This window comes from Balearica regulorum, chromosome 6, assembly GCF_011004875.1.
Source record: "Balearica regulorum gibbericeps isolate bBalReg1 chromosome 6, bBalReg1.pri, whole genome shotgun sequence".
NCBI lineage: Eukaryota > Metazoa > Chordata > Aves > Gruiformes > Gruidae > Balearica > Balearica regulorum.
Window position 1 is genome coordinate 2,898,502 of NC_046189.1, and position 16,646 is coordinate 2,915,147.

A 16,646-nucleotide genomic window follows, 5' to 3' on the forward strand; every position below is an offset into this window, starting at 1 on the left:
CTCACCTGAAGTGTGCTGAGGCTTTGCATGTACCGCGTAGTCCAGGAAGACTTGACCAAGTGTTGTTCATGCTGTTTCTACCCTTGCTTTTGGTTTATGGTCCTAGCAGAGGAAACCTATAGGGAGAGGGCGAGTCTGGCAGGGCGAGAAGGCTGTTTGCTGGAGCTAGGTGTGGTAGGAAACGTGGAGGAGATGCGACGATCTTTCATTTCTCCTTCTTGCGCCTATGACAGAAGAATTTCTTTGAAATGCTGTTGAAAACCCTTCCAAGCATTTTTTTTTTTTGTTGTTGTTCCTGTTGTATCCAGAGACGCGAGAGGCGTTGAATCTTCTGGGCTCATTTTGCCAATCCACAGGGAAAATAGGACGTACCTGTCCTCTTTTCGCTATTTCAATGTCAAGAGCATCTTTCCCTTGTAGACAGCTTGCGTAGGCGGGTGCACAAACGGAAGGGGGGTATTGAGGGGAGGAGCATCTTGTCTTTTCAAACGCTGGGGGCTTGTTTTGTGTAGCTATTGCCTTTGGACTCTGGTTTGGGATTGCCGGGGGGCCTGATTCTGCAGCTCCTGCTGCCTTAAACCTCTCAACTTCAGCGGGGTTTGTGCGTATCCCGAATGTTTTGCCCAAGTTTGAGGCAAAAACGGCTTCGGGGCGGCAGAGTTGGGCACGGGTGGGCTGTGTCCTGACCCTTCTGAAGTCAGAGTTTGGCCCCTGGTTTCAGCGAGGTGGTGATTTGAGGTTCGATCTAGCCGGCACCTTTATTTTGGGAAGCGGATGCATACGCTTGTTTCTTTCTTTTATTCCTTGCTACCCTGCAAAGGCTAGATTTTTACATTCGGCCGCGTTTAGCCCCCAAGTCTTTTGTTTTTTCTGCTTTGTGATGTTTGTCTTTTTGGTTGGGAAGGGGAGAAGGGGAGCCCAGGTGGGTAGGGACACCTGAGACCTGTGTTTGGGGTAGAGGCAGAAGATAGCTAGCACATGGCAGGCTTTATTGCAAGTTTTTGGGTGGGTTTTGTTTTGTTTGTTTTTTTCTGTTTCTGTAAATAGTAATGTATAAATAATGACAAGACAGTGTGGAAATTATTAAAAAAATACGTCTTTTGTTGTTGTTTTTATATTACCTCATTCAGCAAGTTTGTTTTACAATGACTCAATGATGCTTTATTTATATTGTTTGTACTGTAATTAAACCGATTGACAAACATTTCACTTTGCTTGTTGTTTCATATGATTTTGGTTTGATTAAGTATGCCAGTTTGTATTATGTTTCCCTTTCCTCTCTCTCCGCGTTGAGATTTTTGTGTCAGCTGTACAGTATTCTGAATAATTAAAAAAAAAAAAATTAAAAAATAAAAAAAAAAAAAGTTGTAAAGTACTGCAGAGAGAGGCTGCTATATTGTATAGGTCTCTTTCTAATAAAGACAAGAAAACTTGTTCGTCGCAGCTTGCTTCTTTGCTGGAGTCTTCCTTGCCGTGTTATTGAGATACACCTGCCCTGGCCCCGCTTTCTTCTCGTGTTAATGATGAGATACTGTCACTCATTGCCAGTAATAAAGATGAAGTATTATCCGAGACCTGGGATGTCAGAAGAGCCAGTAATGGTGCAAATTGATAAATTAAAAAGCAATAAGTCAACCGGACCGTAATGGTGTATATCTAAGAGTTCTGAAAGTGCTTATGAACTGAATGACAGCTCTCCCAGCAAAAATATGCGAGCTTTCATTAAAAACAGATATTCTCCCCAAGGAAGAGAGAGTAGTAAATGTTGCACCTAGGCTTTAAGAGTCTCTGGAGGAGATCCAAGGAATTAGGCCAGTAACGGTTACATCTGTATCTGCTAAATTGGTTGAAATGATCATTTAAAATAAGAATAATAAAACATCTTTAAGGTCATGATATGGTATGGTCTAATCACTTCTTTGAAGGAAAATCATGGCTCTCTATTAGGCTTCTCTGAACAAGTTATTTAAAGCCCTGAACAATGGGCAACTGATTGACATTTATTTACATTTTTAAAGGTCTTGGCATCACGAGAAGAAATTGGGAATCTTAAGTAGGCCCAAGGAGAAGACAAAAATATTGCCCCGATGCAGAAGGTTGAGAGATGGGATGGAAGGGGAAGCAAGAGGTGATGGGTTTTCACCTGAGCAGCCCGGTAACTAGTCACGTGGCAGAAGGGTCCCTGCCAGGACCAGTGCGTCTCGACGGGTTGGGGATAGGGTTAGAGATATCGATGGCCGCCAAAAAAACTGTGTAAGGCCAAGAGAGCTGTCTGGTATCAAGGTGGGTACGTAGAGAACAGCAGATAAAATGTGCATTAATGGGGGGGGGGGAGGGTAAATGACTTAAATAACGTGCCCTGGGGTGGAGAAAGAAATGTAGGATTTTAAGATCTGTAAGGGCACCATGGAGCAAGACAACCAGTGCTAGGGTTTGGCCATCAATGCTTGTCCCATCTTACAAAAGACACAAAGAAATTGGGGATGTTCAGAAATGAATAGAGCTACGAAGAGGTGGAAAAAGTGGGGAATTTCCCTCAGAAAGAGACACAAAGAGGGGGGTATGGTAGCCATAGATAAGCCGTGGAGAAGCAACAGATTGGGGATGTCTCTGTTCCTGGTCTCGCACCCACCACGGTGCATGGGCTGATACCAAAGGGCAGTGCAGTCAAAACCGATACCAGGATGGACGTGCTCTCCAGTGCATCCCCGGACCAGAGACCTCGCTGCAGCGGGATTTTGCTCAAGAGAAGACCTGGCCAAGCTTGGAAAGGTGAGCTTGCATCTTCACGGACTGAGCGGGACTGCCCACCATATGGGACCGGGGGAAGTTGGGTTTTATCTTTTACGTCTGCTTGTGCCTTGGTCTAAATTTGGTCATTCTTCAGGTTGTAGCCCATCCCGTCAGGTCTCCCACCTGCAGGGAGCTGCTGGTTCTGTCCTGTCTGATGGGGATCTGTCTGGGGCTTGGCGGAGGTTTTCCCTTTCCTGCTCTTCAATTCTCCAAGTGCTCTAGGGAGGCTGTAGCAGCACTGTGGGGGATGAAAAACTGCAGGACCACTAAAAAAAAATTTTTATTTTTTTTTTCTTTTTTGGGGGTGTACATCACCGTTTTGTCATGCAGCAGCTGTACAGCTTTGCTCTCGCAAGGTTTTCCCACCCTGTTCGACCCCATCGTGCAGCCAGTCAGCGCCTAAGCAGGAGGTGGATGCTTTGTGTTCTCCCCTTCTGGATTTGAAATGTGAACTTCGAACGTGGGAGAACTTGTTTGGGATTCCCCCTGAGCGTAAAGCTGTAGTAGTTTAGGAATCATCCGTCCCGCCCCTCTTTTGCCCTCCTAAAGGGGTTATGGGGTTTGATCTTGTGATGGACATGGCTGGCTGCTCGCGCTCTCTCTAACAACTCTCCTGAGATCTGGCTTCTCCTGGAAGATCCTGGTGCCAGGGATGGCGGAGCAGATTTAAGGATGCCTTTCATTCCCACATTTCTCATCTACCCCAAGCCCACCCCCGTGTACCCCTGAAACGCTCTCAGATGCCTGGGGAGGAAAAAGAAAATACCCCACTGCAAAGCGACAGGGGTCAGAAAGAGAATTTGAAGGGAAATTATTGATTCCCATAATGAGAGTAGGGGGAACCCCCCCTTTCTTTGCTTTTTTTTCTTTTTTTTTTTAAGAAAAAAGCATTTACTGTAAAGAGCGGACTGTTGCTCTGCCTCGCCGTGTTTCCACCCTTGCCAACAAAGGATTAGCTTTGATGGATGCTGAGAGCACCAGCTCAAGAAACCCGCTCCAGAGGCCAGAAGACGCTTGCTCCGTGGGTACTGCATGCTTTTAGCCCTCATTCCGAATATTCCTTTCACAGTTTTGCTGTTTCTGTTATTTGTTCTTTAACACGAATCCAAACTGGTGGGAAGGGAACGATGGGATGAGGCGACTGAGGACAGCGCACGCAGCGTTCACCTGCAATGCGATGGTAGGATGGGGCTGACCCTCCCTGGTAAACAGCCGTGTTTTCCAGAAGAAAGCCAAGCTCACCCAAATTCAGCTGTTTTCACGAACAAAGGAAAATATTATATGCTTCGTGAATATCAGGTAAGAGTAGTCTTAAAGAGCCAGGTCAAAGATTCACCTGCACCAACAGTTTTTCTCCACCTGTGGCCAAAGCCAGCGCTGGAGGAGAGTGTAAAATCAGATTGTATCGGCCTTTTGCTGTGTATTTCCCAGGCATGTTTAAAGTTCAGGGACTTCCGAGCCACCGGCTTTTTGTGAGTTAAGTAATCCTCAGTGGATTTCTCCTCCATCGATTTGGCTGATCTCCTAAATCTCTTGAAAGCTTTGAGCATCCACAGCATCCCACATCAAGTTGCTCCTCAGTGGAACCGCGGTGGTGGTGAAGAACCACCACCATCTTCCTCCTCCCTCCCCTCCTCCCTTTGCAGGACCCTGGGGAGGAAGGGTGGCAGCGGGACACTCCTGCTTCCGACTGACTTGGCCCAATTTCTCTTCCTGAGGGCCCTTCCCAGGGGCAGTGCACGTCGCTCGTCCCGAGTTGCTCAATGACTTGGTGGCAGGAGGTGGAAGTGGTGTCCAGAGACGCTGCTCAGAAAACCCAGCAGATATCCAGGCTGGGGAGCACCGTGTCCTTCACAAAGCTCTTCTGAGCTACCTACCTCAGAGCTCAGCCCTTCGCCCCTTTCCTTTTCCTCTCTTTATTTCCGTGATGGGTCTGAGGCAGGCGATGCTTGCAGGGAGAAGCGGGCAACGTGGAGGTTTCCCCCTTGCAGGGAAAGGTTTCCCCCTTCCTGTAGCGTTGCAACTCCCACCCGAGCCCTGCCCAGAACTTCCGAGAGCGCGGACTGCAGGAGTTACCGGGAGGGCCCGTTTGGGAAACGCCGTTACTCCTGGTGAAACCACTCAACGGGCAGTAGGAAAACCACAAACCAACGCCAGGACTGGGAAAGTCACCAGGCAGTCATTTGCCTCGCCTAACCTCCAGTAAAGCCAGTAATTGGCCAATAAATGCGGTCACAATAACTGCACTCCACGCTGCCAGCAATTAGCACTTATTTATTTGCATTCTGCCCCCACCCATCTCCGCTCCCCGACTTCCAGAGCTGTTTGCTTTCAAGCCAGGGAGACTCCTTGCCTTTGCCAAAGAGAGGATGGGAAGAGCTAAAGCGGCGGAAGAAAAAAAAAAAAAAAAAAAAAAAAAGGCGATGCCGTGCCACGGGGCAGGAGGGATGGAGGGATGCGGAGCTGCGAAGGCGTCCGCAGGGCTTTCCCATCGCTGGGGGAATTAAGGCTGGGCTCCTAGGGAACGTGACGTGCCTGGGGTTCGCTCAAGCCTTTTAAGAAATGTCTCTGCATGGGCGCTGCCGACGCTGAGGGCTGCTTGTTGCTCACTTGGAAGAGACCTTCCTGATCGCGGTTTGCCGTAGAAAATAATCATTTATTGTCATTTTGGCACGGGAGTGAGCAATTCACATCGTTTTGGAGGAGTAGCGGAAATCAGAGGCCAGGTATTTCCATCTAATGAAGCGAGGGCTGGGATCCCAGCCGGCTTCGAGCTGCCAGAGCCAGAAGAAGGACGCGGTAGGGAGACGAGCAAATGCCCGGTGCCCATCGGCAGCTGCCAAGGTGGGGGGAGCAGGGGGCTCCCCGAATGCCAAACCAGCTCGTCCCGCAATGCTGACAGCAATGGATGGGCACCTGTCTTGAAATCCTGCCTCTGCCCCGAGCCGTACAGGAGGGCTTGGGGGCAAGAAGCAGCCACTGCGAGCCTGCGGCCTCTGCGCGGGGATGAAGATGTCCACCAGCGTTTTGGTGCAAGACCCCAGGTGCCGGCTGGGTGCGGGAGGGAAGAGCTGGGACCTGGCGCGAGGTCTCAGAGCTGCACCTTGCTGTGGGAAAGCGGGGGGAAGCAGCCTGGCCCAGCTAAAAAAAAATAAACGAATACACCCCCCCACCCCCCCTGCCAAGCCCTGTGTTTACCCTTCTGAACGGGCCGTCTTTGGAGGCGTTCTGCAGTGTCTGGGAGTTTGTGGACTGGGAAGGGATGGTGCTGCCAAGCGGGTTGGCGACTGAGAGAGAACAGGGCAATCCTCCCCCCGTCCCCAACAGCATCGGGGCAGGAGCCCAGGCGAGCGTGGGGGCATCGAAGGGTGCCGGGAATCGCCCCAGACCGGTAGCATCTCCGATGGCTGCTGAGGAAAGCGGATTTCGGTACAACCTTCCTTCCTTCCCACCCCCTGCACGCTCCCCTCCTCCTCCCCACCAGAGATGCGGCATCTACAGCTCCTGCTCTGCAGCTCCAACTGGTAATGGCCGGGCTGATTGACTGCAGATTTCCCTGTAACTGAGCTTAATTAGCAAGCTAATCAGGTCCGGAGCTGGTTCCAATTTATTTATTGGCTGATGGCTGCCACTAATCGGCCTGGCCAGTTAATCCTGGCAGCGCTGAGGTTTGTGCCAGGTGAACAAATAATGTCAGGGTTTTACCGTTTCTAGCACGCGGAGCTGGCAAAAATTTGCCCGGCGAGCAGCTGAGCTCGGATGCGGGCAGGGTGGTACCCACAGCATCCCCTCCCGAAGGGGTGAGGGAGGCTCCGAGCGCCGTGCCCAGCTCGGACCAGGTCTGGCTCACCGGGGAGGATGATGCTCACAGGCGAGGATAGAAAAGGGGCACGTTCTGCCCTTTGCACGCCGGCAGCGTAAGAGCTCAAACACCCAAAATAGTCCTTGTGGCAGGGACAAGGCATCCAAAGGCGATGTCGTCCGTGGGTCACCTCTTTTGAAGGTGACCCAGAGCAAGCCTCTTACAACTTGTGCTTCTTAGTTCCCTCCAGCTGCGCAAAGGAGATATGAAAGAGTATTTTATTTGGTTTTGTTTTGTTTTTTTTAAAAAAAAGGGGGGGGGAATTTTTCTGGATATTTTTTTTTTCCCCCTGGAATTATGAGGAAAGCAGAGTTAGTGTTCCCTGGATTTGCTGGAGCATCTCTGGGCTGATGTGGGATGTCTCTTGAGCAGATGCAAGGAGAAAGGGGAGCTGAAAAGGTCCCTTGCCTTGGCTCCTGTCCCTCCAGAAGTCCCACCAGTGCCTGGATGTGGGATGGAGACCTGTGTGTGGGATGCCACCAAGCAAAGGAAGGAAGGGAACGGGATTTCCACACCTTTGTTGCCTGCCATAGGGAGGAACCAAAGGGAAAGGAGGCAGGATGAAAGGGGAGACGTGGCAAAACAGCTGGAGAAGGCACTTGCTATGGCAAAAACCTGTGCTTGGCTAAAGCATCCCTTCCCTGAAAGCACCCAGCCCCAAGCTGAAGACCCCAAGGGCTGGAGAGACCCCCACACACCTTCCTAGCTGGCTCTGATATTTAATGGTCCTCTATATTTTAAGCAAAAAAAAAAAAAAAAGAAAAAAAGCCTTGCTTCTAATTTGAGTCTATCTGGCTTGAGCTGCCGGCATCGATCCGCATGCTGCCCTCCTCCTGTTGATTCAAGAGCCCTTCAGTGCCAGTATTTTCTCCCCGTGAAGGCACTTACGGACAATAACGGAGTCATTTCTCAATCCCCTCTCTCTGATAAGCCAGGAGGTGGGTGGGTGTCACAGCACTGGGTGTTCTGAGGGGCTGCACACCCCCTCCAGCCCCTGGCACCCCCGGTGACGAGGGCTGACGATCCCAGCGTGGGTCCTCCAGCGGGGCTGGATGGAGCATCCTTCTCGGGGCGGTGGGGCGGGGGGGGCTGCGGGGCATCCCGCCCTGGGGGGTTTCGGGTGATGGAGCCGGTCCGTGCCAGGCAGGGAGACGGGGGATCGATCGTGAGCTGGAGGAAGCCAGAAAGCGCCGAGGCGGGCGCTGCCGGTGGCACCCGGGGAGCAGAGGCAGGCGGGCAGGTTTCATGGCTGCGGCTCTGCAATCTCTTGCTGGAGAGGGTTATTAGAGGGAGTAATTGGGATCACCTCACTTTACAAATGTTACTTTGCAGAATGAGGCAGGAAGACAGATCGATCTCAACTATTATTCATTAAGGAAAGTCCTTTATAAATCCCAAATTAACAATTTCTCTTAGAGAGAGACTTCCTATTACCCTTCTTTCGCAGGAACTTATTGCCGCTTTGGAAATGGGGAAATATGAAAATAATTGGGGAGGGGGAGAAATAGCAGTCGTGGGCTTAGGAGCCCAGCATCTGTTTAAAAAAAAATACAGATGTGTGTCTTAAAAATGACCATTACCCTAATTCGGAAAGGCAATGTTTTTGATAGATACTATTAGACCATGGCCGTAACGACGTTCATAAAAGCCCAAGTGGCTTCTTAGCAATGAACAGGCTATTTGTAAATGTTCGGCGCTCGACGGCGTATCTACAAGCGGCGATGGCTCGCAGAAGGTCTTTGCTATCCTCAGTCCTCTCCCTGCAAAGGGATGAATGTCGGTGGGACACACACGCACACACACACACACCCCCGCCCAGAAAGCTGCTGTAATTGGTGCCAGTTGGACTGGGTAACTCTTTGCGCTGGTCCTTGCCATTGGGGCTGTTCGGTGGTTTGATTATTTGAGGGGTCTGTCTTAGTGTTTGGGGGGGGGGAAGAGAGAATTTCAACCCAAATCCTCTTGATGTTTTTGGGTGAAAAGCACTAAGAAAAAGATGCACTCTTTTTTTTTTTTTTCCCAAGCAGTGGAAAAAAAAAAATTAAACCAATTATTACTTTAAAACTCTCCTATACCTTCCAGCTTTGGTGTAGAGCCTTGACGTTTAGCAGGAGGTTGACCCGGTAACGTCAGTGTAGGGGTTTGGGGGGCTGTGTATGGTATCACAGGGTGTGTTACCCCCGGCCACCAGATTTGAAGTGACGGGACGTGTCCTGAGGATGCTTCAGGGATGTGCCCGAGAGGGCTTTGGGGAAAGAGATGGTGCCGTTGCCCACAGAAGTGGGCTGGTTTGCTTCGAGTCGAGGTTGCCAGGAAAAAAAAAAAAAAAAAAGGCAATTAATTTGTATAACCGTGCCCGTGGCTTCTTTTGGCTTTTCTGGGAATACCGGCAAGGGAGGCTGCCGTCTCTCAAAGGGGTTTGGGGGCCGTACCCACATTTTCCCACATCATTTCTGAGTTCAGAGGCTTTTGCAGCAAGAACAGACATCTCGAACGGGACCAAAAGCAGAAGGAAAAAAGCAAATATTTCTGTTTAGGCTGGGACAGATGCAGGTTTTGTTGCCCCGGATAGCATCAGGATACGTTACCCTTAAAAAAAAAAAAAAGGTCACTGCTAGTGTCCCTTTTTGGGAGGGCAGTTTTGGGGAATTGGTACCCTTTAGAGCAGCTTGAGGGTGTGAAGAGGGAAGAGCTCTAGTCACTTGGCAACACGTATTCACCCTGCGAGCTCCAGCTCCTCGCTGGTGATAACGCACTCTCAGAAAATTATAAATGGGAGTCCCCGGTTTGTCTTTCGCTCTGTTAATTAATAGGATTTGAGCATTAAAACTGCTCCCCCGGAGTCGGCGATAGGCCCTTTGCCACTAATTCAGGCCCCTTGCCACTAATTCAGTCATCCTGGCAGGTCAGCGTAAACACCCCATATTTTACTGCCATTTTTAGATTATTCCCCTGCCTTGTAATTATTTTCCCAGGGGACGGCGGGGGATTAATTCCAGGTGCCCGTGCCTCCGCAGATGGTGGCGTGCCCTAGCACCGAGGAGATGCAGAGCATCCCTTGGCAGCAGCCAACACCGCCGATTCGAGGTCCGTTTCACCGCTGACGAGGAAAACGTCGTTAAGCCGGGTCTGCGCTCCTCTTCCTCCGTTCCTTTTATAAAGAAAAGGGAGGCATGACTCGCCGCCGGGTCTGCCCTGCCTGTGCCGGCGACGCGGTCCCCTGGGCACAGAGGGACAGCGGGCACCAGCGGGGAGATGCTCGCGTGGCTGCATCGGGGGGGGGGGGGTCCCAGCCCCGGCGGGTACCCCGGGGGCTCGCGGGCACCTCGAGCGTGGGCAGCCCTTCGCTCAGCCTTGGGTCCGGCACGCTCGGCACGCGGCGAGGGGCTGAGCCTCTTTATTCCCAGGGGTTTTCTCCGCACAGGGATGTTTGCAGGAGGAGGACCAGGAGCGCGCACGCCCCACAGCAAGCGGCTTTAGGGATGCCCTTACCGAAAGGAGGGAAAATCATTTTGCTTGCAGCTAAAATACCCCTTTCTATATGATTTATCTATACGACTTAATCTCCAGCTGGGGCTGGGAGTCAGAGCACCCGCAAGACCAAGAGAACGCCACGTTTTTCTTTGGGGCCAAGATGCTGGGAGCTACAGCAGAGGTTTAAAATCCACGTGGCTCCAAAATAAAACAAATAAAATTTAAAAAAAAAAAATAAATAGCCTCCATCCTTCCTTCTTCCATCAGGCCTGCTCGCAAAGGCGGCCTTTCGCCTCTCCTCTTCCCAGGCTGAGCCCCAGGGAAAGTTGGGCGAGTAAGTTTGCCGAGCCGGAGGGAGGGCGGCACAGATCGATTGGCGAGTTTAATAGGATCAGGTCAGTGTAATCCTGTTTTAGCCATTGTAATTCAGGCAGCCAAGGAGACCTCAAACTATAGGGGAAGGGGCTTTTAAAACCTCAGCGGTCCTGCCACAAAGCCAGAGGCTGGGGCCGGGACAAAAGCGGGAGAGAGGATGAAGTGGCTTGAAATAAATAGATTAAGGCTCTCTATGGGCCAGGCGTAGCGGGAGGGAGAAAAGAGCAAGCGAGGGGCGGGCGGCGGGGAGGGGGCCGGGAAGGGACCCTCGCACCCACCGGGGACGCGGGGTGGCTGGGCAGAGCGTTCCCTCCTGCCGTGGGGCGGCCGGTTCGGGGGCGCGGGGTGGGTTTCTCTCCCCATCACCCACCGCCCCCCCTGCCCCAGCGTGTGTTTCGGAAGGGTTGGGATAGGCAATCAATTTTTATGATGCAATTTATAATTCATACAGGTTGTCTTCGTGCATATGGTGTTGCTTTTGTGTGTCAGGGTGCCGGGTGCTTTATGACGGTGACGGCGGGAATTTGCATTGGCGGCTGCTTACCGGCCTCATCGCTCTCCTCCTCGCGGATGAAGATTGATACGGCCCGTGGAAGCGCGCGGGGAGGGCCCGATCCTGGAGGACAGCGAACCCGCAGGGGTGCGTGTCTCTTGCTTGGGGGGGTGGGTGTGTGTGTGTGTGTGTAACTTGCACCCGTTGGGGAATGGGAGAGATGCTCAGTCCCTGCGGGGGGTGCAGAATAATTCCCAGCAGGGGTACGGACCCCGTCACCCATCTCTCCAGATCTCAGGCTCAGCCCCGCTCTGGGGGATGCTCAGCGGGGAGGCCCCCACTGTCACAGAGGATAACCCCAATGCGGGGGGGGGGGTCCGGCACCCCCCCCCCCCAGCCACAAAGGGGTCCTTGTCGGCGGGGCAGCCGCACCCCCGGGGGCAGGAGGGGCAGGGAAAAGGCACAAAGCCGAGCCCGGCCAGTCCCAGCTGAAATAATTAAACCAATTAAGTCAATACAAACAGAAACAAGGCGGAAGGCAGAGCTGCCCCCTCCCAGGAAGGGGGGGGGGGCTCGCAGCTGGGTCCACCCCCCCCCCCCCCGGCATGCGGTGAGTTTGTCCGGTCTCTGCGGCAGCCCTGGCATGCGCTGAGTTTGTCCGGTCTCTGCGGCAGCCCTGGCATGCGGTGAGTTTGCCGGGTTGCTGTGGCGAGGGGGGGCAAGGGGGTGGGGGGGGATTTAAAAGCTGTGATGTCTTATTTAAGAGCAAGGCAGCGCAGTTCGCTCCTCACCCCCTCGGAGAGGGGTGGCCTCCTCTGGCCGCTGCATCCCGGTGCTGCTCAACGGCAGTGACTGGGAGGGCTTAAAAATATACGTATATTTCATATATTAAAAAAAAAAAAAAAGAAGAGGTTTTTTTCCTCAGGCAGGCTGGAAGCGAGGTGGAGAGGAGCGGGCAGCTTTCCTTCCCCTCCGACTTTGGGCCGCTGCGAAGCGGGCCGGCATTTCTGCTGCGCTCCCCGAGCAGCGCAATTATTTGATCTGCAGATGTAAGAGGAATTTATTGTAACAACAAATATAGTGATGTCAAAACCCAACCTTGGATTAAAGCCGGCAGCCAAAGGGGAAGTGTATTAATTTCAAACAGCATCAGAGGCCAGTGCCTATTAGGACGAGCTATTCTTCAGACCCCCCCATCAGAATTAATCATTGGGAGTTAATTTGAAGCTCAGACAAGTTGCTGTTAATTTAGTGCAGGGAGGACGGGATGGAATAAAAAGCTGAGGTGCTGGCCGGGCCTCCTGGGTCTCATTAATCAGCGAGCTGAGACGGCCTGGCTTGATTACAATTTGCAAAAAAATTCATTAGAGCCTGGGCGATTGACAATTTTTCTCTCTGCCTGTGATCTGACTCATTAGGCAGCCAAATGAAAGCCATGATGATGGTGATGATGACAGCTATCAACCCCCTCGCTTGTTTATCTCCTTCTCCTCCGGCCCCCGGCCCGGGGCTCCCCCCCTCCAGCCCCAAAGCCCCCACTCCTGCCGTGGGGGGGGGGGGGGGGGGCAGGGAAATGGGGGACCCCAACCCGCCGAGCAAATAACTTTTCCTGCGCCTGGGGCAGATGCTGGCTTGTAGAGAGAGGGCTGCCCGGGGAGGGGGGGGGGGGGGGGGGACAGGGGTGAGGAGCAGCTGCTCTTCCCTAAAATACCCCCCCACACACCCTCCACGCACCCACCCCCCCGCCCCGTGGGTGGGGGGTACAGCCGGGCTGCCGCTCGCCCGAGCCGGCTCCGGGTTGCTGTGCTGTCCAAGCAGCATCCCCTTTGCACCAAACCCAAAGGAAAATAAATGAAAATAATTTAAAAAAAAAGAAAAAAAAAAGAGCGCTCCGAAGAGAAGCAGCGCTGGGAAGCAGCCCGAGGAGGAGGAGGCGTGCGGGGCCGCCCCACGCGTGTCCCGGGCTCCCCGCTCCCACCCGCGCAGAAACCAAACCGAAACTGATGATAAATATTACTAATAATTTGTAACGAGCCAAAGGAGCGGGCAGTGGCGGCGGTGAGCGAAAAGGCTGGAATTACCCGTGGGTTCCCGCTAGTTCCCGCGCGTCCGCGGCTGCCCGTGGGGCTGGCAGGCGGCGATGCTGCCCGGGGCCGTTTAGTTTGGGAGCTGCTGGTGGGAGAGGGGGAGCAGGGACACCCCCCCCACACACACTTCTCCTCACCCCGGAGCCGCCGCCAGCCCCCTCCGACCCCGGCGTTACAAAATTAATAATAATAATAATAATAAAAACAAATAAATGAAGCGCAAAGGCTGTAACGGATGTGACCACCGGCAAGCCTGCCCCGGGAGCCCCGCCGTTACCTCGGGGGGGGGGGGGATCGCTCCCCTCAGTGACCCGATCGTTTAATTTTAATAGGAAAACACCCCCCCCCGCACCCCGTTTTCCTCGGGAAATTAATCCTTTGACATCCCAGCTTCCCGCCGCCGGCAGTGCTAAGGGTTCCACCGGCACGGAGGGAGCCGGGAGGAGTAAAACGGGGGGAAAAATGGGATGAAAAGGATGCGGGGAGGGGAAAGGGAGGGGGGACGGGACACGGGGGGAGCAGCCGCGGTGCAACGAGAGCGGCTGTACCCCCCAAAACACGGGGCTGGGAGCCCGCTGCCTGCCCGGGGAGGGGATGGGGGGGGTTCCTCCTCCTCCTCCTGCCCCCCCAACCCCGCGACTATCCACAGTTATTCGCACAAAAAGCCTTTTTCCAGCCCTCCTTCCCCCCCCCCCAAAAAAAAAAAAAATTAAAAAAGGAAACTTTTTGCCCGTCTCCCCCCCCTCCCCTCCTCGACAATAAATATGGTTTCAGAAAGAGGAAAAAAAAAAACAAAAAAACCAAACAAACAAAAAAAAACCACCCCGCGACAGCAGCATCGCTCCGCTCCGGCAGCGCAGGAGGGGAAAAGAAAATCAGCTCAACGCCAAATTCTGGACAGAACAGCCGGGGGCTGGAGGGCTTTTTTTTTTTTTTTTTTTTTTGGTCTTTTTTGTTTCTTTGTCGGTTTTTATTCACAAGACTTAGTTTGCTTTTAAATTTCATAACTTATAAGGAAATAAGCTACATTGAAATAAATTAAACACAATAGAGAAGATCGTGCTTTCCCCCCCCCCCCTCTCTCTCTCTCTTTTCAACATGGCTTGGTAGAATAGGCAAACCGAATCGACAGAAAGCCAGGCAAAAAATATATTTAAAAAAAATCGTCCCCCAGTTCCTGCCACTCAGCCATCAGAAATAAAATGAAACAATAAAAAAGGCATGAAATGAAACTCTTTTTTAGTTTTTCTTTCGGTTTTGTTCTCTCATCTTTTTTTTTTTTGTTTGGTTTTTTTTTTTTTACCTTTCACCCCCGATAAGAAACAAAACCCAAAAGATGGCTAAAGGCGCGCTGCGGATTTCGCTGGGGATGTCTCTGCCGGTGATGCTGGCGGGGGGGGGGGACACACACACAGACACACGCACACAACGGGTAAATCGCTGCTGGATCCGGCGCCGACACCATACCGCATCCGTGGGCCCCATTGCGGCCAAGGCAGCGCGAGTAGGTACAAAGTGTGTGTGTGTGGGGGGGGAGGCAGCGTAATAATAAATATCTGCGTGTCTCTTCCAGGGTTTGATATTCCTGCTCCGAACCAAAACAGTTTCCAAGCCTTTCGCCTTCGCGGACTCTCGCTTGACTCGGTAAGCGGAAAGTTTCGCTTTAAAGTTCGCTCGTGGCGGGGATTTGCCGTGCGCTCGCATGGGATTTTTTTTTTTTTTCTTCTTGTTGGAGGTTGTTTGCTTTAGGGTGGGTTGTGGTTGGGGTTTTTTTGTTGTTTTTTGCTTCGTGGTTTGGTGGTGTTTTTTTTCTCGGGTGGGTTGCTTTTAAACCCTCCCCATTTGGAAACTTTTCCCTCAAAAACTTGCGGTTCTGAGCGTAGGTAGGGAGAGATCAGGGTCGGGCTTGCTCCAGCTGCTGATGCTGACTCCTGATCGCAAACCTGCTGACGTGCACCGGGATGGGAACCACGATCTTAGGGTTTCGGGAGGGCTCCCCTGTCTTGGAATTGGCGTTGCCCGCCTTGACCCGTTTCCATTTAGCCCGTCTGTTCTGGAACCAGATTTTCACCTGCACCTCGCTGAGTTTGAGGGCGTGAGCGATCTGGGACCTCTCCGTCAGGGACAGGTACTTTTTGCAGTGAAACTCCTTTTCCAGCTCCAGCAGCTGCTCGCTGGTGAAGGCTGTTCGCCTCCGCCGGTTTTTGCCCGTGGATGTGGTGTTGGTGGAATTGGGGGGGTTTTGGGGGTTTTCCTCCAGCGCGTTGCCAGAGTCCTCTTCCTTGTGAGCCGCCTGGCCGGGGATGTTGTCGTCCGAGCTATAGTCTAGATCGCTGTCCATGGAGAAACTTTCCTCCTTGCCTTTCGCGTCCTCTTCTGCTTTGGGGTCCTCCTTCCCCTGGGCCCGGAGAGCCCCGGCTGGAAGCGAAGCAGAGGCCTTTCGTTAGCGTTTGGTACCCTCCGGCCCGCGGCCACCGCGCCCCCCCGGCCCGCAGCTCCATCACCCGAAAATTGTTGGGTTTGTTTTGTTGGGTTTTGTTTGGTTTGTTTTTTTTTTTTCCCCTTGCGTGTCTCTCGGTCGGGTTTATTTTATTCTTATTTTTCCAAGTGGCAGGGGCTCGAAACCTTCCTTCTCCTCCTCCTCCCTTCTCCTGGCCTTGCGGCCCCCGGGGGCCAGCCCTGCCTCCTCCCGGGGGTCCCCCCTCGTCCCCGGGGCCGCCCCGTCCCCCGACCCCCTCCCAGCCCGCCCCGCCGGGGGCTGATGCGCCGAGCGGGCGGCGGGACCCCGCTCTCCCCACCCCCCCAGCCCCGGTCCCCCCGTCCGCCCCGGTCCCCCGTCCCCCCCCCCGCCGGCGCCGGCGCTCACTCACCGAGGGAGGCCTGGACGGCGTCGGCGGCGGGGAAGGGCAGGAGGGCTCCGTCCTTCCCCAGGAAGGTTTTGCCGTCGTCGCCGCCGCCGTCCGGGGGCATCCCCTCGGCTTTATCGAAGTTACCCGGGGGCGCGAACTTCCTGGCGGCCTCCTGGTGCTGGGGGGAGGCGGGGAAGGTGCCGGGCAGCGTGGCCATGAGGGTGGAGGTGAGAGCCATGCCCTGAGCCAGGCTGGAGCAGAAACCCGTGGGCAGGCTGGGGAGCTGGTGGTGGTGGTGGGGATGCGCGGGGGGCAGCGCCGGTTGCAGGGCGCCCTGCGGCAGGGCCGGGGGCGGCGGGGGGGGCGGCGGTAGCACCACGGGGCGGTAGGGCATGAACATGGGGTAGCCGGTGTAGACGAAGTGGCCGGGGGCGGGCGGCGGGGGGCTGCCGATGAGCGAGTCGATGCTGAAGGCCGTGCTGCTTCCCAGCGGGCGCTGCATCATCATCAGCGAGGGCTGGAAAGCCGCGCTCATGCCGGAGCGGCGGCGGCGGCACCGACCGACCGACCACCTTCCTTCCCTCCTTCCTTCCTTCCTGCCTTCCTTCTTCCTCCTCCTCTTCCTCAGAGCCGCGCAGCGCCCACGCGTGGGGCACAACCGGGGCGGAGCGGGGCCGCGGCCCGCCGCCGCCGCCCGCACATCGGGGCTGAGC

At 53.8% G+C, this 16,646-nt stretch overlaps 1 protein-coding gene across 1 annotated transcript; it reads right to left on the minus strand.

The window, feature by feature from the left end:
• Positions 1-14,893: 14,893 nt before the first annotated feature.
• GBX2 (gastrulation brain homeobox 2) lies at positions 14,894-16,646 on the minus strand. Its single transcript, XM_075755741.1, has 2 exons — positions 15,955-16,646; positions 14,894-15,502 (listed from the first exon to the last, which is right to left on the minus strand). Exons 1-2 carry the CDS (start codon positions 16,466-16,468, stop codon positions 14,979-14,981), a joined length of 1,038 nt encoding a protein of 345 aa, XP_075611856.1. The 5' UTR covers positions 16,469-16,646; the 3' UTR covers positions 14,894-14,978.

Excerpts from the sequence above, each read along its gene's own strand:
- GBX2 (XM_075755741.1), bottom strand. The coding sequence starts at position 16,468 with ATGAGCGCGGCTTTCCAGCCCTCGCTGATGATGATGCAGCGCCCGCTG. Across the intron at positions 15,503-15,954 it reads CGCCGTCCAGGCCTCCCTCG|CCGGGGCTCTCCGGGCCCAG; the intron begins GTGAGTGAGCGC and ends CTTCGCTTCCAG.